The sequence below is a fragment of the Rhynchophorus ferrugineus genome, unplaced genomic scaffold, assembly GCF_030347505.1.
Source record: "Rhynchophorus ferrugineus isolate W39M unplaced genomic scaffold, kcgeb_rfMv2 rfM4, whole genome shotgun sequence".
In the NCBI taxonomy this organism is placed as follows: domain Eukaryota; kingdom Metazoa; phylum Arthropoda; class Insecta; order Coleoptera; family Curculionidae; genus Rhynchophorus; species Rhynchophorus ferrugineus.
In genome coordinates, this window is record NW_027472583.1 from 30389747 (window position 1) to 30415373 (window position 25627).

Genomic DNA, 25627 nt, shown 5'->3' on the forward strand with positions numbered 1-25627 from the left:
AAATCAAGCAACCAAGAATAGCAGTGAAGTCGGTGACACCAAATAAATAAACAATTATTTTAGGCTCTGGCAGATGCGCTGCCCGCACCAACTCTTATGATGGGTACAGATCTGAGCATTCGGAGCGAATTTCGTAGGAAAATTGAAAATGTGCATGAACAGAACTGAATTCGGCCAACGTTCGTGATGAACAGGTTTCAAAATTGATTCAAAGTCGTAGTGCGCATGCACTTTGCTTAGTTCCAGTGTTCGCCACAATGATTTTCAGCGCTTGGCGACGAACAGAACGCAGTTCCAGGATCCACGGATCTGGCCAACAAATTTGAGCGAACGTGGGAAAATTTGGCAGGATTATGAATGACATATGCTTTGGTTTCGAAAAAATAACCCTGTTTTCCCTTGTAATTTAATCATTACTATAAAGATGTCTTTGAATGATAAATATGTTTTATATCCATTAACGATTAATAACAATAAATATGATTATATGAAAATCTCATATAAAACACGAAAAATTAAAATATTTATAGTTTACTTGCAGGAATCTTATTATGATTTCAGAAATAATATTTAACTTTGATTTCTACTTTGCAAATGGTAATTACAAAAACGCACATGTCAAAATTTTGAATTGTTTTTCTTATCTTTCATTGAAGGGAATTAAATTTATTTATACTCTCCATAGCACAAAATTTATGAAAAATATGGAAAAAGTATTTCACAACTTGTGAGAGAAAAGATGTTTAATAATAATCTCATATAAAATAATTATTAAAACATGAAAATATTATATTTGCCAACTAATTTTATTTAATTCATAGAACAATGCAAACATTTTAAAAAGTAACACATCAACATGTAAAAATAACCACTCATTAAACGCACTATACCCAACAATCCTTTCTTGGCTTCATTCCAAAATGAACCATATCTTTGACCTAAAAAATAAAGTAAAAACATTAAACACAGTAGTTTTATAGAAAAGAACCACTTACCTATGTTATTCTTTAGACAGCAGATATATCACTAATTTCAAGGTGATACTCCTTCATTTTTTCCAAGATATGTCCGAAATGTTCTTGTTAGTAAGTTTATGTTTACTTTATAATTTGAAAAGACACAAGCATAATATGCTCTTCTAAGGACTGTGGCTCTTCCATCCAATCATCTTACACTTGTCGGCTTTTATTTTTTCATACTACTTACCCATTGTGTCTGAAGTAATTTAAACCCAATTAACAAATACTTCACCTTCAAAATAATAATCATGCAGTAAATACAAATTTATACATTTTGTGCCACTAAACATAGGAAATATTCTTAATTTAAGGTTTTATTATATCTACCTCATAGTGAAATTTACACATATATATTTTTTTCTCTTGGGACTGAGTGTATCTTCTAGTGATTTTGAATAATTTTGTATTCATTACAGATTTGTAAATGTTTGAAATCTCTTCACGAATCTATAAATAGAATACTAAAGCCGTATAAACAAAAGAGTTTTATATTATATTCTTACCAAAAATTTCAAACGAGTTGAATTGCAATATTACTCGTATTTTCTTCCTTATCATAACTTTGTTTATTATATTGCCGGTCATACGATAATTTGATACTCTTTTAAAAACGATTAGACGGTACATATTATTTTAGCAATAAACATTGCTTTTCAGGAAAAGAACACTACACGTGCCGTCGAAAAATGATTCACAAGAAATTTTATTTTGGCATGCCATTATGAAAAGTATGGTTATAAACAAAAGAATACAGGTTTCCGAACGAAACGATGAAAACCATCAAATGATTTTTGGAAAACGAAACTTTCCGAGAAGAACAGAACGTCCCGCGAATTGATTTCGATCACCGCGAACGGAGAAATTTTCGCCGAATCTTTCGAATCGCGCGGACGCCAAACGTTCGCTTCGTTCAGCTCTGTACTCACCATTATGCTGCGTACAGACCGGGCCAACGGGATGGCAAGCGAATGCCACTAAACCTTCGTTGGCGGTCGTCAAGACATCGTTGTAACATCAAAAGGAAGAATGGAATCGAAAAATGCGGTGTGGACGGTAGATATATACACTATAATCGCCTCCGCCGTTGAAAAATATGGATTCACGACCAACGAACGTTTGCTCTTAACAACAAATGCAATATATACGCTTCAACGAAGAAGAATTTTTATATAGAGAAAAAATTAATGTCTAATTAACAGTTAGACTTAGCAATACTTTGTTGATTATTGCGACCCTAATGGAAATTAGGTGTAATTAAATGCAATTTAGAAAAGTTTAGTAAGTGATAGTTCTTGAGATAGTTTGCATATATTTCAATATGTTACTATTTTGTTTATGTTATTATTTTATTTTTGTAATATGTTATTTTAATATTATATATCAAATATATTTCTGCTCTTATTTTGAAAGGATTGTCAAACTAAGTTTTAATAATATAACATATCATTTTTGAATTATTATCTTTACTTTATTAAAAGAAAAACATAACTAAATTAAAAAATCGTGATCGAATTTCGACCACAGAGCGATCCGATGGTTTTATTTATATATCAAGATTAGATATAAATTTTGTTAGACGTTTATTAAAATAAGATTTTTATCAAAAACTTAAGAACTAATGACAACCAATTATCTCAGTAAATTTTAATTAATGATCTCTTTATTAAAGAACAAATAATAGAATAAGGAATAAAAGCGGCAAAATGATTCTAATACGCCTCTGTGCTACATAATCCCAGACTTCGAAAAAGTCTCATCAAACTCAAAAATAAAAACGAAAAACATATTCAGGCGGGGAAAACTTCTCCCATAACAGTTGTCTTTCGTTCGTTATACATAATTTAATGGGTTATCAGATTCAAACCATCCAAAACGTCATAGAATGTCTAAAATGCCGTCACGGTCCATTATCGTCGCATGAATAAATAAATAAAATACTTATTAGGAATAAAAATATTATTTAAAAATAAATATGATTTGGAGGAGCTGGGATTTGAACCCAGGACTTTCCGCATGCGAAGCGGACACTCTACCACTGAGTTACACCCCCGATGTTAATGTTTTACCAAAGTTCTATTAAATGCATAATGAATAAACAAAAAAATATTTATACCTAAACATTAACATAATTAAGTTGATCCTAAAAAGATAATTTTTGATGTTACAATTTTCATTACCGTTTAATAGATTTAAAGAATTATACAACTAAATTATGTAAGATTGCTTCAAATCTTTGGATATTTTGTCTGGACATAAATCCAAATTATTTTGCAATATTTCAAATTACCGACAAAAACTATAATGGATCTAACATTAAATAGGTTATTATAAGATGGCGAAGGAGCTTGGTAGTTACTTTCGTAACCTTCACTATCTTTTGGATGATATTAAATAGATACTGATATTTATTTCATTCTTCGCATATACGTTGTCCTTGTGCAAAATAAACTAATGGTAATGTACAAAATCTCCAGAAACACATTAAAACAAAAACCAGCCCGTCTTACTCTGAAAACGTCTAACGAATAAATCGGGTGGTGGCGGTTCGGTTCCCAAAAAATAGATACGTCTGAATTTTTTTCTTCTCTCGGTTACAGGGACGCCGTAAACCTATCGACCGTGGCTCGGCAGGAGTGGTGCGGGGCACGAGGATGACGGTATATAACGCGACGGCATTCCTCCTCCCTCTTGCGCCCTCATCTTCCCACCCTTTATCCCTGCTGCCAGAGAGCGACCTACTAGGCGCTCCAAAGAGCGGCAGCTATGAGGTAGGGAGAGTTTAGGAGGGGGTTGCCGGGGGATCGTCGACTACCCTGGCGCCTTGACTTGTTGGATTCCAACACACTCCTGGGTGTCGCACGGAATTATTGCTGTTTGCTATAGCTGCATTTACTGGGACAGTGTATGGGCATCAGTAAATTGTTCTAAATTTAAGTCACAATATCGCTAAAAAACTTTTTTTGTCGTTACTAATTTTCTCATTAAGGATATTAATGAGAAGTAAATTTCCAAAAATTGTTGTGCAATAGAAAACAAAGTCGGAATGAAATACAATTTAGATTATTCATAGTTATATTTATATACATTATATTCCAATGGTTGTTTAAACATCATTTTCTCTGTATACTGTAACATGATTATTATAATGCAATATATTATTAAACACTTACACGTTTACAAGTTATACTATAACAGGTCAATTGAAAAGTCCCCGGCCTACCATAGTAAAACACATTCATTCGACGAAAATTTCTTCACAGCGACCATTCTTTTGAGATCTGAGAACAGGAAATAGTCGCTGGGGGCCAGATCTGGATAATACAGTGGATGAGGAAGAATTTCGAAACCCCATTCATGGATTTTTGATACGGTGCATTGTCTTAGTCGACTGTTGCGTTTTCCTACGCTTTGGAGCGGGTTCATCGTAGGCAGTCCACTCGGATGACTGTCGATTGGACTTCGGAGTGAAATGATGGAGCCATGTTTCATCCATTGTCACATAACGACGCAAAAACTCGAGTTTATTACGCTTGATCATCTTCAAACACTGTTCCGAATCATCAACTCGTCGTTGTTTTTGGTCAAAAGTGAGCTAGCGCCGCACCAATTTTACACAGAGCTTTCTCATACCCTAATAAACGTGAATCATATGATGTACACAACACGTTCGGTTGATATCTTTAGAGTGTCTGCTGTTTCATTCAATTTGAATTTACGGTCAATCAAAATCAGTTTGTGGATTTTTTAATGTTTTCGGCGGTAACAACCTCTTTTGGGCGTCCGGAAACTCGGCATCAAGCCAAGCTTTTTTTTGCTTCAACTGCTTTTTTTTCCTTCAAAAAGCAATATTTTATCAACACGCGAAATTCCTTTTTATCCACTTTTTCTACAATAATAAAAGTTGCTTCATTCAAAATGCTATAATTCGCAAACTAATGACCTGACAACTGTCAAATTTATAAACGCATCTCTTTAGAGTTAGGGCTAACTAAAAAAACATTGGGATTTAATTCTAGTAACGCCATCTATGTATCAGGCCGGGACTTTTCAATTGACCTGTTATTTTTTGCTCCTCCAAAATAGTGCCATCATAGATACCCTATGTTCCGTATCAAAAAACAAATTCTGCGCTCATCCCCCTAACGCGTAGACTAAAACATAAACTACTATCCGACTTAATTAATAGTTACACATAAAATAGTATTTAGACTAAGTTGGAAAAGTCTCTAGAATAAGAAAAAAAGTTTGAGAATAAGAATGAATAAGTTATTAAGTTATATTCTAGATTATAAGTTGGTAAAATATATAACTTACTGAAAATCAATTCGACGCGCCTGTTATATAAAGAAAATCACATATCACAAAAGAAGTATGGAGCAGATTCTTGAAAATCTAGGGTAACAAAATCTTCTTTGTTCCGTTTTTATATAGTACTAGCTGACCCGACAGACTTCGTCCTGTCAAAAAGATTTGTAATGTGGCAGTTTTTGTGCCTACGTATTTTAAAAAATTCTCCTGAACAGAACCATCACCCTGGTGATAGGGCGTTGTGAATAAAAAATAATTAAATAAAACATATATAAGGATTTAAAAGTAAGTAATCGCTTTATTGTTAATCATGTGAATCATAATTATTATTATTATTATCATTGTAGTGCTTTGTGGTATACGATGTTTTTTGTTTGATTACCTGGCGCATAGATAAACAAATCTGATGGTTTTCCAACACGGGAACAGGCAACATACAATTGACCATGTGAGAAACATGGGTTTTCTAGATTAATACCACAAACACTTAATGATTGCCCTTGGGACTTGTTTATAGTCATAGCAAAAGCAAGCCGCACTGGAAACTGTAGTCGTTTAAACTCAAATGGCACATCAGTCGGAATCATTGGGATGCGCGGTATGAGAACATCTTCTCCTTTATACTTTCCTTTGAGTATAGTTGCTTCTATCACATTAGTAATTTTTTTATCGCTAACCGTGTACCGTTGCAAAGACGCGGTTGGTTGATATTTCGCAACATTATAACCACCGATCCAACCTTTAATTGAAGATTGTGAGGTGGAAATCCTGGCAAATCCAGCGAGTTTAAAAATTCCGGTGGATAGTTGACTACATCATCTTGATTAGTAGCCGAATCAACTGATTTATATATCCTCAATTCGCCTGTAATTTGTTCTTGAATTTTGAAATTTAATTCATTTACATCTATGTTTTTTGCAGCCAGTATAGCTCGTTCGCTCAACCAATCATGGTTTCTGTAATTTTGAGAAACATCTGGAAACACCTTCTGAATAAGTTCATCTTTTGATCGAGTTAACTGACAAAAACTTTGAGGAAAGTTAATGCAGCCAGTCAACATGTCTATAGGAAATTTGCCATTACCAATGTCAATGAGTTGTTTAGAGAATATGTTTCCAGATTGGTCATTTTGCAACTCGACACGCATATTCTTGCTTAAATGAAGCACTTTGACATGTTTCCACAAATTGGAGGACTTTAGACATGCAATGAGTTCATCAGCTGGCGTTGATCGTGGAATCACTGGCAATCGAAACTTTGACGAAAATCTCCTGCTAATAAAATCATTGCACCACCAAATCGGTTATTATTGCTACGTAGATCTTTTAAGGTTCTGTCTAAAGCCTCCAAAGATTTTTTATGTGCCATCGTGCATTCATCCCAAACAATCAATTTACATTGCTGCAAAACCTTTGCCATTGCAGAGTTCTTCGAAACGTTGCAGGTTGGAGTTTCATTGCTTTGCATATTTAATGGCAATTTTAGTGCTGAATGGGCTGTTCGACCACCTTCAAGCAAAGTTGCTGCGATTCCCGACGAAGCGAGTGCAAGTGCAATTTTATTTTGTGAGCGAATTGTTGCTAATATTAATGAAATCAAAAAAGTTTTTCCTGTACCACCAGGTGCATCTAAGAAGTAAATCCCTCCAGTTTCATCATTTGTTACTTTCATAAGAGTTTCAAATACATACTTCTGTTGTTCATTTAACAGTGGAAGATTTGTTTGAATTAATTCTTTCAAAGCGTTGAGATCATACAAGCTTTCTCGATGCAACTCTTGGTTAAAAGCGTCATGCATTGGACGATTGGGCGCGGTCAGGCCTAATTGAATTAATAGTTTGTTTGACATTATCAAGCACATCTCCTCAATTGAAATCAATGCTTCATTCATGAAAACGAGCTTCATATTTAAATAGGTTATGTGGTAATTCCTTTCTATTATTTCAAATACAGAGAATACTCTCTATGTTTTGCGAACTTTTTTTATATATGTTTTAGACTCCGTTTTACCGAGGATTTATTAATTAAATTTTAAGTTTAACGTGGGCTCCGAACCACGGTCTTCAGCATTAAGTCTACTGAATGTGACCAACTTAGAAATCATCCCAGAAGACATCTGGTCTTACCCAGTCTGGTTACTAGCGTGACTTTCCTTGTCAGATTTTACTCTTGTCTTGTAAGGACAATCACAAACATAAATTTAGGACCATGTCCAAGGATTCGAACCCGCGACTATAGCATCAGAAGAAGTGTTTTATGAACTACACTCAACACTTGGTTTGTACGGATACGAAGCATTGATGTAAAATGTATTAAAAAGTAAACAGATTCGCTGCACACGCACGTTTTTTTTAATCCACCATTATACATTGCTGTTACTCATATTTATCATACAAATATCAAATTATCTTGAGAATTTCAATTCTTCTATCCACACTCATATACAAAAACCTTTTTTTTGCCAAAAACTATATTATGAATTTCCTAAATAAGAATTAGTAGCCAAGACACCGAGCTGGGGCTGAGTTGTTATAATAGGAAAACTTCATTATCAATTAAATATTGTTGGATATATAAATAATTGGGTGGATGCGCCTACACGCAACGTCCCCTTGTATATATGGTTGCATAAGCCGACGTTAAAACAGTTTCCTGTAAATTATAATGAACGCTACGGTGCATGCTAGTATTGAAGCCATCCGGACAGGATGGAGATCCCGCCATCTTGATTTATGTTGGACCTTTGACTGAGATGCTTGTCGAAATAAATACAGAACGACTCAGTTGAATCCAGTATTTTAATTGCCCAAATACCTTCACCAAATCGATTCTAACAATATTCTATATTATAAATATATTTTAACAAATGTACCCCCAAAAAGGTCAATGGTATCTATAATAAATGCATAATATAAAATATAAAAAACAAATATCAATTTTAATTAAAACAATGAGTAACAAGCTCTAAATCATAAGCAAGATATCTAAACCTCATTATATTAAATCAGATCAGATTATAATTTAACCCTATCTGATTAAATTACTCTTTGGTTGATCCTTCTGCATTGTTGACTGTAGCTGGATTGGTTTCTAGAGCATTCATCAAATCTCTATTACCTTGTAGGGTGGTGGAGTATTGACTCACAATTCCTTTGCCTAGTAACAAATATATTAATTAATTTTAAGAAACATGTAAATGATACTCTTATAAATAAACATAAACTTATGAACTAAAAAATTATAAAATATAAATTCCCTTACCCTGAGTCTGGTCTTTACCAGCAAGAACTAACCAAACCAAAAAAAATTTAGGTAACACATCTATGAACTTGTGATCAAAATTTCATAACAATTAAAAACAAAAAAAACCTACCTGCTTCTTTTGCTGTTGTTTTAGCAAGGCGGGAGGGTCTCAAAATCCTTGTATTTTGGTAAGTAGCATAGGCATTACCCAGTACATTTAGAGATACCTCTGTAGTTTGGGCTGCTGTTGATCCATACCTGTGATATGCAAAGTTCTACAATAACTCTTTCCTGAATGGAAATAATTCCTTACTTGTGCTCGACTACTTTAACTGTGTTATTTTTAAGACTGTTACCTAGAATAACAGCAAATGTTTCCAAACCTCTAAAACCAAGTCTTGTTAGGTTCTTTTTTGAACATTAATCAAAATTGTTCACCTATACACAGTGGAAAATCCTTCAGCAGCACCAGCTGCAACTGTTAATATGCCCTTCATATTGTTAGAAGCTTCGTCTTCAGGCATACTGAACCCACTAGCTAACAGCTTGGTTCCTTGCTTCTCTATATGAGGAGCAAGGAACTGACCCAATTTCACTGTGCCCTGGCTAACTTTTTCAGCTATAAAGAGGATCCTTATCATAAATGATATAAAAACCAAAGCCACCTACCTAGAAATCCTGTAACTTTAACTACTCCACCTGTAGCATCCTCTGCAATTCTTACACTTGTAAAAACAGGTGCAGGAATATCTGCTGGTCTTCTTGATTTTGGCATATTACTTATTAAAACTGGGGTGCCTCTATTCAAGAATTCCTCTGCTTTATGTGCTCCCTTAATTAAGTTTTCAGATATATACCAAGCACCTCAATATAAAAGGAATCATTCATTTCTTAGTATTATATCAAATACTTTGTTGGTCTTACCATTAACTAATTTATTAGAGAGCCATGTACTTAAATGTTCAGGTTCCTCAGATGTTTCTCTTTCTTCACATATTTCTTCTTCAGTCTTCTGTGAAGTAATTCTATGCAGTATAGCTTCCAAACAGTCAAAAACATCTTCATCAGCATCAGATGGTAAAATAATGCTGATTGACGATCCTGTATTTATATGACTAGTTATATTTGATTGTACAAGGAAGGTTGTGTAAATTACCTTCAACATTTGAATAAATATCAGGCAAAATAAATGCTCCATAATCAGTTCTATAATATGGAGACACTCCAGGTATTAATGGATATATCCAATCCCCTACTTGTAATATAGCTCTTGGAGTATTTGCATCATCACCTAAAATATAAGTACAAAATGTGGAATAAAATAAATATCCTTATTTACCTTGTACTAATGATATTTTTAAAAGCTGTGGTTCAAGAGTTGTTAGTACTTCTCTATCAGGGGATAGAAAATATAATCTAACACCTTCATATTGATATATAATTTCTTCATATAGATGCTGATTTGGATCTACACTAAGTTCTTGTAGAGCCTTAGCTAGGTCCTTATATGTTGTGGGAACTGTAGTTTCATCTAAAATAAATATAAGTCTATGATAACATTGATCTTATTAACTATATACCTTCTGCAGAGCTCATAGCTTCTTCCTTTGGATTAGTACTTTCAGACTTAACCATACTTATCGTTATCAATCATTATCAATTATCAATCATTAATCATGTTTAAATTAATAATGTTTTAAAATACTTTTTATCAAAATGTACTCTTAACAATTATAAAAATTTAAAAAATATGTAGGTTCTATGCGAATACTTTTTATCAAAATGTACTCTTAACAATTATAAAAATTTTAAAAATATGTAGGTTCTATGCGAAGCAACACACATCATAACCATAGAAAAAATAGACGGTATAGGCGACCTTGGGGAAATGTTTTGTTTAGTTCAATCAACTGTAGCGCTGCGATCGCAAATTGTGATTGGCTAGTTTAAATTCCTGGTGCCGCCACTAACATGAAATGTGATTGGTCGATCAAATTGTGTGAAATCAGCATTTTCTATGGGCGTCCATTTTTATGTTTGTTGTTTGTAGGTTATGGTTTTTGTTTAGATCACGAAATTTTCGTTTTACGTTGTGCATATTTTCTGTTTTACATTAATTATTATGGAGTAATAATATAAAAATTGATGACAATGCGTCAGTGTAGTAAAAGATGTAGTGTACCGGGGTAAAATTCTACTACGGAAATTAGACATCGTTTCCCAAAGAATGATCTCGCTCCTTTCCAAAAATGGGTTGATCAAGTAAATAGTAGTAAGTTACCTGGATAAACCACAATGCAAATATATCAACGTCATGGTGTTTGTTATGGACATTTTAGTGAAAAATTTAGAATTATCCTTCCTTCACGAACAGGTATTAGGGTAAATGCATATCCATCATTGGTTTTATCAGGTACATATAAAATTATCTATCTACTACATGTCTGTTTATATATTGTTTGTTTACAGAAATTCAAAACCTTATGAAGATGTTAGTAGTAATAAAATTCAATTAATGTACCAAGTTGTTTGTGTGCTGTCAGTGTGATGTCTCATAAAGAAGTCTTACAAGAAGGTAACAATTAATATAACTGGATAATTAGTAGTAATAAATACTACTTTTATAGGAGGAATATAGAGGAATTATATATTTAAATTTGATTGCCTTGTTAAGAAAATATTTGTTATGGTGCCATCAATAAATTTAATTGCTACTTTTAGGGGATTTATTACCTTAAAGAAATCTATATTGTCTAAATTTACAAATAACTACATTTGTTTAACAAATCTTAACCAAGATTGCTTAAAGAATTTTGTTGGATCAATTAGAGGTCATGGAGGTAGAAACAGCATTCTTCCCCTAGTATGTTTGAGAAATTTTTAAAAGGGCTCATCACTTCAATTTTCTCACATCATTCTCCCAGAGAAAATTGTGAAGAAGATGAACATGTTAGATAACTTATATTCTTTTTTAATGGGAGATCTAGTACCACTTGAGGTTGTTAAATCACCAGTTGAGTCTATATTTTCAGTTCCAGAGAATTTTGCTATGAGGAAAACGAGTCTAATATTGTATTTTAGTCTTATTTCAGGCTATTTAACAAAACTTCTGAAAAAGAGACAACATGCAATAATTCTATATTAAGTAGTTCCACAGATTCTGACATATATCATACGATTTAACCGTTTTAATTATCCATTCCATAATTTTTGCAATAATATTGTAAAAATAATAATAATTTGCCTCAATACATTTTTGTGTTGAACAAGTAGGTAAAATATTAATAGACTTTCAGCCGTGCTGCTTTGCTTTCAGTATGATCACAAACAATAAGATAGAAATTTTCATACATCTTATTTGAATTGATAGCACTAAAGATATATAAAAAAGGACAATTTTGATTATATTTGCTATGAGATATGCTTTTTGATATTATATAATATTTCTATTTGTACAGAATTTTATATTAATAAATGGTTTTGTAAAATTGCATTTTGGTTTTATTTGAAATTTAATGGGCCAGTAAGATGTGACGTCAGAGGTTAGTCACGTGATAGATAGGTGAAATCGTCGACCAATGAAATTCAGCGAAATGACGTTCTCAACGCTATTCTGCCGAGACCACGCAAAACAATTCTGAAATTATTAACACTCTATATATTACTTTATGGGTCCGACGCGACACAAAGGTAGTTCTTCTGACAGCGGGAAAATGAGAAAGTGGGTTTTTCGATGGTTGCAATTTGGATTTATACCCGGCCGAATGCGATGATGCCAATTACACCAGTTTATAATCGGCCAGTATAAAGTATAAGAAGAAACACCCTTCGCTGTTGTGGGTTTTATTTTTGGGCTTTGCGCGTTATACAGTATGGCTGATTATCTAAGCCGTCACAAACTATTAAGTGGTGCTGCCATCTATTTTTATAAGGATAAAGGAAAATTGTGTCATATATTGCTCGATGGCCGGAATGGGTGGTTTATATTGAACGTAGCAAATAGTGTTTAGGCAGGCGCATTCGCTTTTCTGCTCGTTTGGTCAAAGAAATCTTCACACTGCACATTCCGATCGTTGGACTGATTCGTCCGTGGCACCTTTTACCGACACTGTTCTTTGGTAAGTCGGCAAAAATTTTTGTGAGTAAAATAATCTGTATTATTTTCATATATTTTGTATCATCTAGCTGAACAAAAACCTGAATTAAACTGGAAAAAAGGTTTAGTATATTATTTTGTGAAAATTTTTTATTGAAATTATATAATAGCATATATATTTCAGCTGTATTCACTGATATATCGCCGGCCATCATTACTTTGTTTTTTGACAATTGCATATTTTACATGACAATGGGGTCGTCATATTCAATAACGAATACTAATTAACGTAAAGTTAATCTAAACCTTTTTTGCTTTATTTTTGTAATTCCTCTCTTAGTTTGTCAAATTTACGTTACATAACTTTGAGTGACAGATTATGAACTTTAGCTAGTCGAACACTTTTTTGACAGTTGCCATTCGATCACTGAAGAGAAGTGACCTGTGTCTATTTTTCAGGCTTTAAGTCCCTCGAACTACACAAAATAAACTAAGCAAAAATGTTTGCCTGTGCTAGACTGATTGCCCCCGCTGCCAGAAGCGCTGTAAGTATTTAATTTTTATTATTTTTCCGGAAAATCTCCACCCAAAAACTTAGCAATTGTTACATAATACTATGATCTTATTTCGAGCTGTACTTTAAATTATATGGCAATTTTAGTAACAAAAAGTCTATTTTCAAATTATAACTAGTAGTACTAAATACTTTTTTATGAATTTTTGTTGAAAAAATTGCCACATTACATAAGTTCTGACATAACCTCTTTCGACAGATCTTTTCTAATAACATTTAGGTTATTAATGGGTCTCTATCTAGTATTTCAATATTAAATATCTGACTTTAAATATCTTTAATTATCCTACATATGATGTTAGAGCCTACATTACATAATGAACATAGTACGTGTTGGTGGTTAAGTGGAGATAAGAGAGTTATGTGTTATTTTACAAACAAATTTATGATGATTGTTATAAACATTTCACATGATTTATCTGTGATTTTTTGAACTTCCTTGGATGTCTGATATTTCAGAAAACTAAATGTTAGTCAGTTTAGTTGTTTTCCACACTCATATTCTACTTAATTTTCTAGATCCTCAACAACTCAAAGCAGTACCTGAGGCCACTGAGCAGTGCCGTGACACAGAGTCAATCATTGGTACAAACTGTACAACAAAACCAACAAAAACAGGTATTGAATTGTAATTCCATGTTAATGCAAAAATGAGATAAATTTAAAATGTCTTAGGCCAGCCTTTTACCAGCCATCCGTGGATTCCAAACTAGCCCAGTTTCCAGAGATATTGACTCTGCTGCCAAATTTATTGGTGCTGGTGCTGCCACAGTAGGAGTAGCTGGTTCTGGTGAGTGATAAATAGTATTTTCTGTAAAGCTTTCAGTACTAACCCTGTTTGTTGCATAAAAATTAAATGCACTCCTGATTAACCCTTCCTTGTAGGTATTGGTATTGGGATGGTATTTGGTGCTCTTATAATAGGTTATGCAAGAAACCCCTCATTAAAACAACAAATTTTTTCATATGCTATTTTGGGTTTTGCCTTATCGGAAGCCATGGGTCTATTCTGTCTCATGATTGCTTTCCTCATGCTGTTTGCACTTTAAGTCCTTGCATTAATAATAATTTTAAGGAAAAATGTTTGTCCATTAATTAATAAAGTATTTTATTATATCAGGTTGTCATGTATGTAGTTAGTTTATTGGCTGTTTTTTTAACAATACAAGTGCTGTTCAGATGTTAGATATAAGTCCGTTATTACATAATATATCTGATATTTTTCTGAATAGTACATGCATGTTTATTTAGTAGTAATGTGTGTTGCTTTTTGTAATACCTAGTGGTGTGCTTTTATTGTTTTGCATTAGGCAGGTAAGAATACCTTATACTAAATTAACTTTTTGTTAGTTATTTGTACTATAAAATTTGAATAGAGAATGACTATGTCTTTTATAGGTGCTGGTATTGGAACAGTATTCGGTTCCCTCATCATCGGTTATGCAAGAAACCCCAGTTTGAAACAGCAACTTTTCTCATATGCCATCTTGGGTTTCGCCTTGTCTGAAGCTATGGGTCTGTTCTGTCTTATGATGGCCTTCTTGTTATTGTTCGCCTTCTAAGAAGGGCATTTATTATATGCTAATAAATTTAAATATAACGTACCATACAACTTCATTTTTTTACCGTTTGTCGCATTTATGTCGCCCTGTCGGTCGTCGATCGATCGTAGGCGCGATCTAAATGTTGCGAATAAAGTTAAACCGTTGATATTGTACATTTAGAACATTCTAGGGCAAGTATATGATTATATAGTAAAACGAGACTTTGGGCTTACTATTTATTGTTTTTTTAAATAATGTCAGAGGAACAATCTGTCGGAATCATATATTTGTTACTGGTTTCGGAAAAGAATCGGTAAAAGAAAGGCAGGGCGGACATAAAATCGTCTCACAATCCATATTGTACAGGAATCCAATAGAAATCGTCAATAAAAAATTGTTTAGTTGTGATTTTTTTTCAATATACGTTAGTTATTTTTCATACCTCACCTTATCTTTTGTTACTATTACTTATAAACCATTAAGCAATCTGATTGTTTTTCACTTTTTTGTTTTCTTTTTTCAAAGTTACAGAATATGAGATTAAAGTACATAAAACGGACTTCAGTTAAAGGAGTTAGTAATAAAATCAAAATAATAATTATTTTTTTAACTGTAAAAGATATATTTTCACATAAATTATTCAATGCATTGTTTTCATCAGCAGAAGTTTAAGTAATAAATATGAAGCTCCATATTATTAAAACATTGCAATAGTTATGTAGTGTTTTATAACAAGTACAGAATTTATTTTTTTAAATATTTAAGGGTGTTCTAGTTTTTAGAGAAAATAATGGTAGTGTTCTATGATAGTGGATCCAACCCCCCTTTGGGTCAAAGTATCTCCAGCTCATCCTCTTCCCCAGAGCATCTAACATATCAAAATCTGCAACTAAATAGAGAAGTTATTTTTTAAATTAAGTAACATATGATTGATTCTAATTCTCTTCTGTATGCAATGGTCATTATGGTTGTTGTATTAAATAGTAGTTAGTAGAGTATATAGTATAGAATATAGGACGCGCTTAAAATCTTCCTAGGCGGTCGATGGGTTTAGCATAGCCAATTGATTCAACTTTCAAAATGTGGATGGATTTTTTTAATTTTTACTCCATAAATTGAATTTGAACTGATTAACATAAAAATATATATAGCAGAAAAACCTTCTTAAATCTAATAAATGAGTTAGTTGTAGTTGCGTGAATACTGTTGTATATAGATATGGCTTGAGATTATTAAAAGTTGAAGGGTTTTATATTTAAAATAATTCATACATGATTTTAGCTGGAATTGACAACTATCCTGTTTAAAAAGTCACCTAGCTTTACGAGATTTCCCCTCTAGAAATGGATATAATAATCATAAAACGTTTATTCTAGGAAAATTTAGCAGAGCATTTAACATACCAAAATCTGCAACTAAATAGAGAAGTTATTTTTTAAATTAAGTAACATATGATTGATCTTAATTCTCTTGTGTATGCAATGGTCATTATGGTTGTTGTATTAAATAGTAGTTAGTAGAGTATATGGTATAGAATAAAGGACGCACTTAAAATCTTCCTAGGCGGTCGATGGGTTTAGCATAACCAATTGATTCAATTTTCAAAATGTGGATGGATTTTTTAAATTTTTACTCCATAAATTGAGTTTGAACTGATTAACATAAATATATATAGCAGAAAAACCTTCTTAAATCTAATAAATGAGTTAGTTGTAGTTGCGTGAAGACTGTTGTATATAGATATGGCTTGAGATTATTAAAAGTTGAAGGGTTTTATATTTAAAATAATTCATACATGATTTTAGCTGGAATTGACAACTATCCCTCTAGAAATGGATTTACCCTCTAGAAATGGATATAATAATCATAAAACGTTTATTCTAGGAAAATATAGCAGAGCATCTAACATACCAAAATCTGCAACTAAATAGAGAAGTTATTTTTTAAGAAGAGAAGAGAAGTTATTTGAATTAAGTATCATATGATTGATCTTAATTCTCTTCTGTATGCAATGGTCATTATGGTTGTTGTATTAAATAGTAGTTAGTAGAGTATATGGCATAGAATACAGGACGCACTTAAAATCTTCCTAGGCGGTCGATGGGTTTAGCATAACCAATTGATTCAATTTTCAAAATGTGGATGGATTTTTTAAATTTTTACTCCATAAATTGAGTTTGAACTGATTAACATAAAAATATATATAGCAGAAGAACCTTCTTAAATCTAATAAATTAGTCAGTTGTAGTTGCATGAATACTGTTGTATATAGATATGGCTTGAGATTATTAAAAGTTGAAGGGTTCTATATTTAAAATAATTCATACATGATTTTAGCTGGAATTGACAACTACCTACCTTTACGACATTTCCCCTCTAGAAATGGATATAATAATCATAAAACGTTTATTCTAGGAAAATATAGCAGAGCATCTAACATACCAAAATCTGCAACTAAATAGAGAAGTTATTTTTTATATTAAGTAACATATGATTGATCTTAATTCTCTTCTGTATGCAATGGTCATTATGGTTGTTGTATTAAATAGTAGTTAGTAGAGTATATGGTATAGAATACAGGACGCACTTAAAATCTTCCTAGGCGGTCGATGGGTTTAGCATAACCAATTGATTAAATTTTCAAAATGTGGATGGATTTTTTTAATTTTTACTCCATAAATTGAGTTTGAACTGATTAACATAAAAATATATATAGCAGAAGAACCTTCTTAAATCTAATAAATTAGTCAGTTGTAGTTGCATGAATACTGTTGTATATAGATATGGCTTGAGATTATTAAAAGTTGAAGGGTTCTATATTTAAAATAATTCATACATGATTTTAGCTGGAATTGACAACTACCTACCTTTACGACATTTCCCCTCTAGAAATGGATATAATAATCATAAAACGTTTATTCTAGGAAAATATATCAAAACATTAAAATGGTAAATGTAAAAATTTTAGTATATAGTAAAGTCTTACTATCCGATCGATATGATCGAAATGAAGCACAAAAGTTTTACACAATTTACAAAATCTGCGTTGAAACGCAAATACAAGAACCAGAATACAAACTATTAAATATGTTATTGATTTATTAATTCATGCCTTATAAAATAGAATTAGAATATATATATATATATATATATATATATATATATATATATATATATATATATATATATATATATATATATATATATAATTTAATATAAAATAAGGAATTAAATGGAATTGAAACTATATTCAGTTGGAAAGAGAAAAGAGATCGAGAAATATAGTTGGAGATTGAAGTAAAATTGAAGAATATAAACGTGCAACATTGCTGCAAAGTTTCAGGAAACATTTCAATTTTGTTTAATGTAACCATTTGTAAGGAAGTATATATAACTTCAAGTGAATAAGATATACACTTAAGATACCACACCCAAAAGATATAAAGGTGACTTCATAGAAGTTATAAAATATATTGCGAGAAAGGTATAACTTAAAACTTGGCAATGAAAAAAGGAATTATTAAGATATGGCAATTTAAAACAGCAAGAATTAAAGTATGTTTCGATTTGAGAAAGACCAGAACCGCCAAAGACAATGTTCCAAGTGCGAAGTCTGGATGGCCAAAAGTTGGCAATTGGTGGTGATGATAAAATAAATGGATGATGGCCCCAATATGACGGTGCCCGTGCCATATATATATTGTTGGTTGCATATATTGTATTACTATTGTTGCCTATATATATACCGTAAATGCATTGCGGCAATTTTCGGTATAAGGACAGCTTGATCGAAAGGAATATCCCGCATTCTGGTTCTGATGATTTGTGTGATAAATTGATATTCGCTATCCTGACATAAGATGTAACCCAAGAGTGGGAAATAATTGGTGGCAAATACCAGTTCAATTTGTCTATCATTTAATAAATAAAAAGAAGGCTAACATAATATTTTATCAACGTGGCCGTTTTTAATTTAACATTTATTTTCAACATTTTTAATTTCAAGTTAACATTTAGTAGTAGAGTCTATTCCTTTTCAAATAATTGATATGATAAGTAACAGCACTTGAGCGAGGACTGTACATAAGCAGTTCTGAATCACCTTGGCGTATATTTTGTTTTCACGTTAATACGAGTTGTCCTTGTGTTGTTCATCTTGCTTTTTACCTCTAAAGTGATCATAAAGCTTATTACATAGAAGATAATGTTGTTACAAGATCAAAATTTTTTTAAAAACATCGCTTGTCACTTTTTAAACTATGTAATATAGATATTTTTACACCAACACTTTTATATTTTCTAAAATTCAAGTTTATTAAGTTTGAAAAAAAAAACGCATTAAATAGGACATTCCTTTTTTTGCTATAAATTAAAGTGTGCTTTTTACCAACTAGAGTAGAGATTAAAACTACCGACTGGTCAGTGACCAACTTTAGCGACATTCCAGAAAACATCCGATTTTATCTGATCTGGTAACTGGTGTGGCTGGAATGGTTTTCCATGTCGGATTTTATACTTTGGCCTATTCAATTCATTGGGCAATCAGAAACAGTCATATACAAATTTAGAATATTCTCCATGCCGCGGGATTCGAACAACTATCGCAGAAGTACTACTAATTCGTACTTTCGGGCAATGAGAGCCAAAGATTTTTTTTATTTGGGTGTAAATTATCTTCGCTAGGTTTTCTATTTTATAAAGCTTATTAAACATGCTATAATAAAAAACCAAAATTATATTAGTGATATTATACAAAGTTATGGCAATTTTATCTTATGTAGGTCACTTCCCTGGAGTTGCCCTACACTCTACGCCAATAATGTTGTTACGTAATTAAAGTCTTCTAAATTATGTAATACTTTTATGGCTATCTAACTAAATTTTATGGGAAAACCTCGCAGAAATATTGAAGAATATGATATTGAGATTGAAATAATCATTTTGCATAGGAAAGTTGCAAAACAATCAAGAGGAAAATGTAATTATTGACAGTTTTTTCGTTTTATGTTTTCACAATGAAATAATTATATATTAGCTGATGGAGCGCATAAATTACATGAGAATTGTTACCCACAGAAAACCACTTCAAACAACAAACTTAAAAATTATTGCGTTCTCACAATTTAAATTAACCAATTATAAGCTTTCATTCGAACAATTTTAAATAGCCAATCACACGTTGCGATCTCAGCGCTACCTCTGATTGAACCAGTTAAAACATATCCTGAAGGTCGCCTATACAGTCGAATTTCTATTATTTTCTGTGACTCTTTTAGTTATTTAGCATTAGTAATAACTGAGTATTATTGCATCAGCCTTTCGTTCTGGTGAAGTAAAGTGGTGAATTATTTATGTCCTCAATATTCGGCCATCTGGACTTCGCAAGACTTTTGGAACTGGTGGTTTTGGTCTTTCTACAATAGAAACATACTCTTTAGTACATGTTCTTTTTAAGTGACTTACCTTAATAATTTCTTTTTTCATCGGCAAGTTTTACTTTATACCTTTCCTGCAATTTATTTTATAACTTTTGTGAAGTCAATTTTGTATATTTTGGGTGAAATGCATTTAATGCATTCGGTGAGGTCCATTTTAATTGCTAGAGTCCGTTTTAAAATCTTCGATGGGTCTGTATTTATAATGTACATCTTGCTGGGATGACTTACAAATAATTAACTCTACTTCATCCTACATTAGGATTCATTTATACCTTTTTGCATTTGATATTTAGTGCTTTACATACAACAATAGTCTCAACTCTTCAGTAACTCTTCTTTACTTTGCCAATTTCCATATTGTTTGCAAACTTTGTAATCATTTTGCACCCTTATATTCTCCAGTTTTACTTCAACCTCCAAGTATATTTCTCCTTTCATTTTTTATTTCCAGCTAATTATACTTTCAGTTCCATTTTCTTCTTTATTTTAAATCATTTTGAAACCTTCTAACCAATATAACTTTAACATTTAAACTCATGTTTGCCTTGCATGCTTATTATATTTTTTACCTTTTTAGATCACTCGACGGGAATGCTGGAGACGATCGGGAGTAAGAGCACGACGGGGTAATATAGATTGCGATAGAATACGGCATTTATTATTCATAATACATTTATTATTCGAGAGACAGAGATTATTCGAGAGTGGAGGAATATCTCGAGTAGAGCTCGGATATAAAATGGTGAACTTTGAGGACATCTGTATCTTTATGAATTTGACTATTCCTGATAAACCACAGGACATTGATTATTCTCCTGGGAATTTGTATAGGAGAGATTTTATTGAAAGAGGAGGCCTGTTGTCTAGGTTCATGAGCGGGAACAGCAGATTGACAATACATTGACTAGACGTTTCTAGAGGGAACTTTGAATCTGGAATCTGGAAGAGAAGGCCGAGATAGGTGGCTTCTCCTAACCATGAAATTTGAGTGTTCTCGATTTTAAGAGGTGAGATGCTCGGTGGAAAATGCTTTTTGTGGAAGAATATGGCCTAGGTTTTTTGTGGGTTGTCTTACAACCTCCAAATGTGACCATTGGACCGTCTCATTGAGTTGTTTCTGGAGTCTGCCTTGGGTAGGCGGTGTTACACTTGAAAAAGCAAAGTAAATAGTGTCGTCTACGTAAAAAGATTCCTCAACTTGTGGTTTCCTAGGAATATCTGAAAGGAAAAGAGTAAATAAAGCGTGTGCCAGGGGAGAACCTTATGGAGCTCCTGCGTCGGTAGTTTTCTGGTTTGAGAGTATATCTTTAATCTTCACCTGGAACGATTGTTCTGACAGAAGATAAGACTTCCAGCACCATACTGATTACCATCAGTCCTTAAGCAAGAATAATGTTCCCATTATGCCAATGTCCAATGAAATCCATTTGATTTCCAGATCATCGTACATTTCTTAGTTGATTACGTAACGATAGGCATAGGTAATTAATCGAATATTTTTTTGGCGTAGTTCGATGACTAGTTCATTAGAATTTTTCGTGCAACCCCATATTTGCACCTCATAGGTCCAAATTGGCTTTATGATTAACTGATAAATCAATCTCTTTAATTTTAGATCAAATGACCTGTATCTTTTAAACAGTATATTTATTTTATTTTGGTTCTAATGTGTTTTGTTTTTTGTCTAACATGATGAACAGATGATGATGTCATGAACAGATTTGCAGCTATTAAGTTGAATTTTCCAATCTTTGGTCCATTTGTAGATTTTGTTGACTGCCACTTGTACTTTTTTTACTGTCCTAGGCAGAGATATGTTGTTTGCCATAATAATTGTGTCGTCAGCAAAGGTTCCAAGTAGTGTTTCTTTTGTTGTTGGAATGTCAGCAGTGTAGAGTAGATACAGGAGAGGTTCTAAAACACTACCTTTCATCCGAAATAGTTTTAAATGTCGCCATTCGTGCGACACTCTAAATTTTCTTCTGAACAGATATGGCCCCAGCAGTTGGCAATAGTTACGCGGTAACAATTTACTGATCTTAAAGATTAATCCCAAATACCAAACCCGATCAAAAGCTTGTGAGACATCGAGGAATATTGCAGGGTAGTATTTCTTTTCATCAAGCGCCTTTTCAATAGCCGTAGTTACTATATGCACTTGATCGATTGTTAAGTGGTGTTTTCGAAAACCGAACTGGAAATCTGGTATTATTACAAAATGTCTAGCACGTTTAAATATTAGTTTCTCAAACATTTTTGATATTGCAGATAGCAGTCAAATAGGCCTGTAAGATTCGACTTGTTCTGCAGGTTTCTTCTCATATTTTTTAAGCATAATTATTTGTGCCACTTTAAAGCATTCCGTAAGATTCTTCGGTCTTAAATTCTTCAGGCATTAAATATATATATATATATATATATATATATATATATATAAACTTCCAAAGAAGAAATTAGATTTAGATCTACATCGGGTTGATAAAGAGAAGATGTATCCATGGTAGATTCTATATCATTAGGTTAAAATATGTTAGCTAAGTATTATGCGAACAATTCAGCTTTTTCGCATTTTTTTTCAGCAGTTGCGTGAAACCCATTCATTTCGATCATTGCTAATTGGCGGTACTCGAATAATTGGTCTTTTAAACCTTCGAGTTGCTTTCCATAGCGAATATTTGTCTGCTTCTGGGCTTAATTCACTTAAATACTTTTGAAAGCAATTCTGTTTATATTCTTTGATCTTTTGATTCTCTTGATTACTAATTCTATTAAAAGTTGTTTTGTCTGCAACATTTCTGTTTCTGTGTCATATTCTTCTAGATTTTCGTCTTTCTTTTATCATTTCTCTAATTTCGAGGGGGTAAATTACTTAATTCTGATTTTTCTCTTGTTATTGGTGTAACATATTTTGCAGCTGACCGAATTTGTTCAATTATATTTTTGGTTTGTTGCTCAAGATTGTTTATGTTTTTGAGTTTTACGTTTAAACTGATTTTTTCCTGCAGTATTAATCTGAATTTGTCCCAATCACTAAATTTGTTGGTAATATTAGGGTTTTTTGTTTTGTTTAGGATTGTTGTGCCCATTGTTGACAATAGTGGAGTGTGATCAGATGTTTAATTTAATTTAATGAGATGCCTTTTGGAATATAGAGATCCAGCAGGTCTGGGACTTTTTTACTGTCGGTGGGCCAGTAAGTGGGGTCGCGTCCTTAATGATATTTGTAAGTTAATGGCTTTGAGTAGTTCGTTTCCTTTTCCAGGTGTTATTATTCGTGAACTCCAAGCAGTGTGTCTAACATTAAAGTGTCCACCAATAGTAAACCTTGGACCTAATTTTGAAAATATATCTTTATATTGTTGTGTCATTTTGTATCTTGGTGATACTGTCCACCAAGATATAGTGATAGTGCCAATATTTATTTTAGCCCCATTTTTTCGACACTAACTATCGTCGTAGCTTGTATTTCTTCATTATTAATCTCTTCTTGTTGTATATTTTGTTTAATTATTAAACCTATTCTGCTTCTAGTCCGTTCGCTGGAATACAGTGTCCAGTAAGCGTATGTAGGTATAAATTTAAATTAAATTAAATTGGGAATTACAAAAACAATATTATAATGAAAAACGTTTTATTATGTGTTTTTTTTTCTTCGGTTTACCCGGTTTAGTCGTTCTATTCTAAAGTTACAATTTTATCAATGAAAACAATATTCAACATTATGCCCTTTAATCGTTAACTTTCAATTATAGTAAAGGTTCATTAATATAATTTACATAACAATCGATTTTTTCCTACATCTCATTTTGCCTATTGTAGTGATTATCATCGTTATTTTTTCAGTTAAGTCTTTTAGATACTTCGCGTTACAGTGGATTTTTTTTCTCTTTTATTTGATTACGATAGAAATATCCAGAAAATAATTTTTATTTAATCCACCAGGGGGGTTTTTCGGTTGGTTTTGTTCGAAAGTGATTGCGTTTGGAATTTTCGCGCGGCCCCCGCCGGTTTGATCTAATGTAAAATACAGTTAGCGTTAAACAAAGATTATCGTTAACATTACTATTAAAATAGTTTTAATTTTAATACATATCTAGTCACTTAAAATTGCAGGAGGAAGAACGTCGTCGAGAGACGTCGGAATTTACTTCTCTCACTCGAGCTTATTGGTTTACTGAGCGCGTCAAAAACGATAGTAGAAATCTCGAGGGCAGAATTAAATATCCGATACGTCTGTCAGTTTATTAGCAGCTTGCGAAACCGCCCATAACTCTACCAGCTTTACCTTTACCGTGACAGAACGTCCCCAGTTCAGATACGAGTCACTGGAAGAACGGAACATTCTGGAGCAGAGTAAATAGGTCGATGCTGTTTAACCTCGTGTAATAAAAAATCAACGTTCGTTTTAACAGCACCCTGTTCACAATTCTTCGGGTACCATTTGCAACAGGGCCATTCTCTTTTTTGCCACTTTCGATATCACCACGTCTATTGGCTTGGTAGTGTCGTAGAGGGATGGTGCGTTTAGAATGATCACTCCTGTACCAATAACGCAAGCCAGCGTGAAGATCCACAAGAACAGTCGATCCAGTACCATGGCTACGTACTTCCAATCTTCTTCAACCTGTCAAAAAAAGAAACATTTTTATTAGAAGAGTTTTTATAATATCCAGCCTATAATAAAAAAGTTTACTTCAACGTATCGTATATTTGTCTAGATACTATTGTCTATTGGAGATTTGCTAATGGAAACAATAACGAAGAATCAACCATAAAGACGAATAATTATTTTCCAAAGGATTCTGTTGTGGCGCAAGAACGGTGTTTCAAAGTGGACGATGATAAACATCAGGAAACCTCTTATGATTTTCTATATCAGGTTTCTGGACAGGAAGGTTTATTTCCTTACATTTTAGAGTGACTAGGTAATTATTGACCCAAGTGCAAGATCATTGCTTAATCAGGATGCAATTGCAATTTTAACAGTAAATCTTTCATTAAAATCTACATCGATAATTCAATTGAAATACATACTACATGTATTATCACAGATCACTTCTCTTAACATATCAAAAACGAAAATCAAGGCTACAAGTTAATTGGAATCAGCAGTTGATTATCCCACATTAGAATCTTCAAAAAGAATTAGGAGTAAATACAAATATAATTATTCTTTAAAAGGATGTAAATTTAGATGCTTAAAAGCTAGAAACTATAATACTGTATATATATTTGAGTATTTTTGGACAAATTATTTTTTAATTTAGAGTTTTCTGCTTTATAACATTTAAGGCAATTCCAATGTACAATTAGAAAATAAGTTATCAGTTGTCAGATTCGATATTGTTTTTTGATGCATTTTCTAAATATTTTATACAAATTTTAACTAATATTTAAATGAAATAT

General features: G+C 32.5%; 3 protein-coding genes, 3 long non-coding RNA genes and 1 other non-coding gene across 11 annotated transcripts in view; 4 read left to right on the forward strand and 3 right to left on the reverse strand.

The window, feature by feature from the left end:
• The first annotated feature begins 965 nt into the window (after nt 1-965).
• On the forward strand, nt 966-3940 carry LOC143195230 (uncharacterized). The gene is made up of 2 exons (XR_013005499.1): nt 966-1085; nt 3617-3940. It is a non-coding gene; the product is annotated as an uncharacterized LOC143195230 (long non-coding RNA).
• On the reverse strand, nt 2998-3069 carry TRNAA-CGC (transfer RNA alanine (anticodon CGC)). Its single transcript has one exon. It is a non-coding gene; the product is annotated as a tRNA-Ala (tRNA).
• A 4166-nt stretch (nt 3941-8106) lies between the features above and the next one.
• Nucleotides 8107-10431, reverse strand: spartin. 4 transcript variants are annotated; one of them, XM_076402212.1, is made up of 10 exons: nt 10150-10421; nt 9909-10100; nt 9726-9860; nt 9494-9670; nt 9239-9433; nt 9008-9188; nt 8883-8954; nt 8700-8827; nt 8588-8614; nt 8239-8482 (listed from the first exon to the last, which is right to left on the reverse strand). In XM_076402212.1, exons 1-10 carry the CDS (start codon nt 10202-10204, stop codon nt 8367-8369), a joined length of 1278 nt encoding a protein of 425 aa, XP_076258327.1. In that variant the 5' UTR covers nt 10205-10421; the 3' UTR covers nt 8239-8366. The 4 variants fall into 4 exon arrangements, with proteins under 4 accessions (XP_076258329.1, XP_076258330.1, XP_076258327.1 ...); XM_076402213.1 differs by having other exon boundaries at nt 9909-10088; nt 10150-10338; XM_076402214.1 differs by lacking the exon at nt 8588-8614 and having other exon boundaries at nt 8107-8482; nt 10150-10431.
• Nucleotides 10432-10701: 270 nt separating this feature from the next.
• On the forward strand, nt 10702-11175 carry LOC143195231 (uncharacterized). Its single transcript, XR_013005500.1, has 3 exons — nt 10702-10841; nt 10909-10982; nt 11039-11175. It is a non-coding gene; the product is annotated as an uncharacterized LOC143195231 (long non-coding RNA).
• A 1370-nt stretch (nt 11176-12545) lies between these two features.
• LOC143195228 (ATP synthase lipid-binding protein, mitochondrial) lies at nt 12546-15202 on the forward strand. 2 transcript variants are annotated; one of them, XM_076402216.1, is made up of 5 exons: nt 12546-12687; nt 13125-13210; nt 13759-13857; nt 13915-14029; nt 14638-15202. In XM_076402216.1, exons 2-5 carry the CDS (start codon nt 13166-13168, stop codon nt 14799-14801), a joined length of 423 nt encoding a protein of 140 aa, XP_076258331.1. In that variant the 5' UTR covers nt 12546-12687; nt 13125-13165; the 3' UTR covers nt 14802-15202. The 2 variants fall into 2 exon arrangements, with proteins under 2 accessions (XP_076258331.1, XP_076258332.1); XM_076402217.1 differs by having other exon boundaries at nt 12620-12707.
• A 5689-nt stretch (nt 15203-20891) lies between these two features.
• Nucleotides 20892-24395, forward strand: LOC143195233 (uncharacterized). Its single transcript, XR_013005502.1, has 2 exons — nt 20892-21702; nt 24335-24395. It is a non-coding gene; the product is annotated as an uncharacterized LOC143195233 (long non-coding RNA).
• Nucleotides 23868-25627, reverse strand: part of nAChRalpha1 (nicotinic Acetylcholine Receptor alpha1) — a 33857-nt gene continuing 32097 nt past the window's right edge. Inside the window, exon 8 of the mRNA XM_076402218.1 lies at nt 23868-24845. Coding sequence (XP_076258333.1) covers nt 24642-24845 — 204 coding nt within the window. The 3' untranslated portion in view covers nt 23868-24641. The remainder of the gene's footprint in view (nt 24846-25627) is intronic.

Excerpts from the sequence above, each read along its gene's own strand:
- spartin (XM_076402212.1), bottom strand. The coding sequence starts at position 10,204 with ATGGTTAAGTCTGAAAGTACTAATCCAAAGGAAGAAGCTATGAGCTCT. Across the intron at positions 8,955-9,007 it reads GGATTTTCCACTGTGTATAG|AGGTTTGGAAACATTTGCTG; the intron begins GTGAACAATTTT and ends ACTTGGTTTTAG. Across the intron at positions 8,828-8,882 it reads GTTAAAGTAGTCGAGCACAA|GTATGGATCAACAGCAGCCC; the intron begins GTAAGGAATTAT and ends TGCATATCACAG.
- LOC143195228 (XM_076402216.1), top strand. The coding sequence starts at position 13,166 with ATGTTTGCCTGTGCTAGACTGATTGCCCCCGCTGCCAGAAGCGCT. Across the intron at positions 13,211-13,758 it reads CCCCCGCTGCCAGAAGCGCT|ATCCTCAACAACTCAAAGCA; the intron begins GTAAGTATTTAA and ends TTAATTTTCTAG. Across the intron at positions 14,030-14,637 it reads AGTAGGAGTAGCTGGTTCTG|GTGCTGGTATTGGAACAGTA; the intron begins GTGAGTGATAAA and ends TGTCTTTTATAG.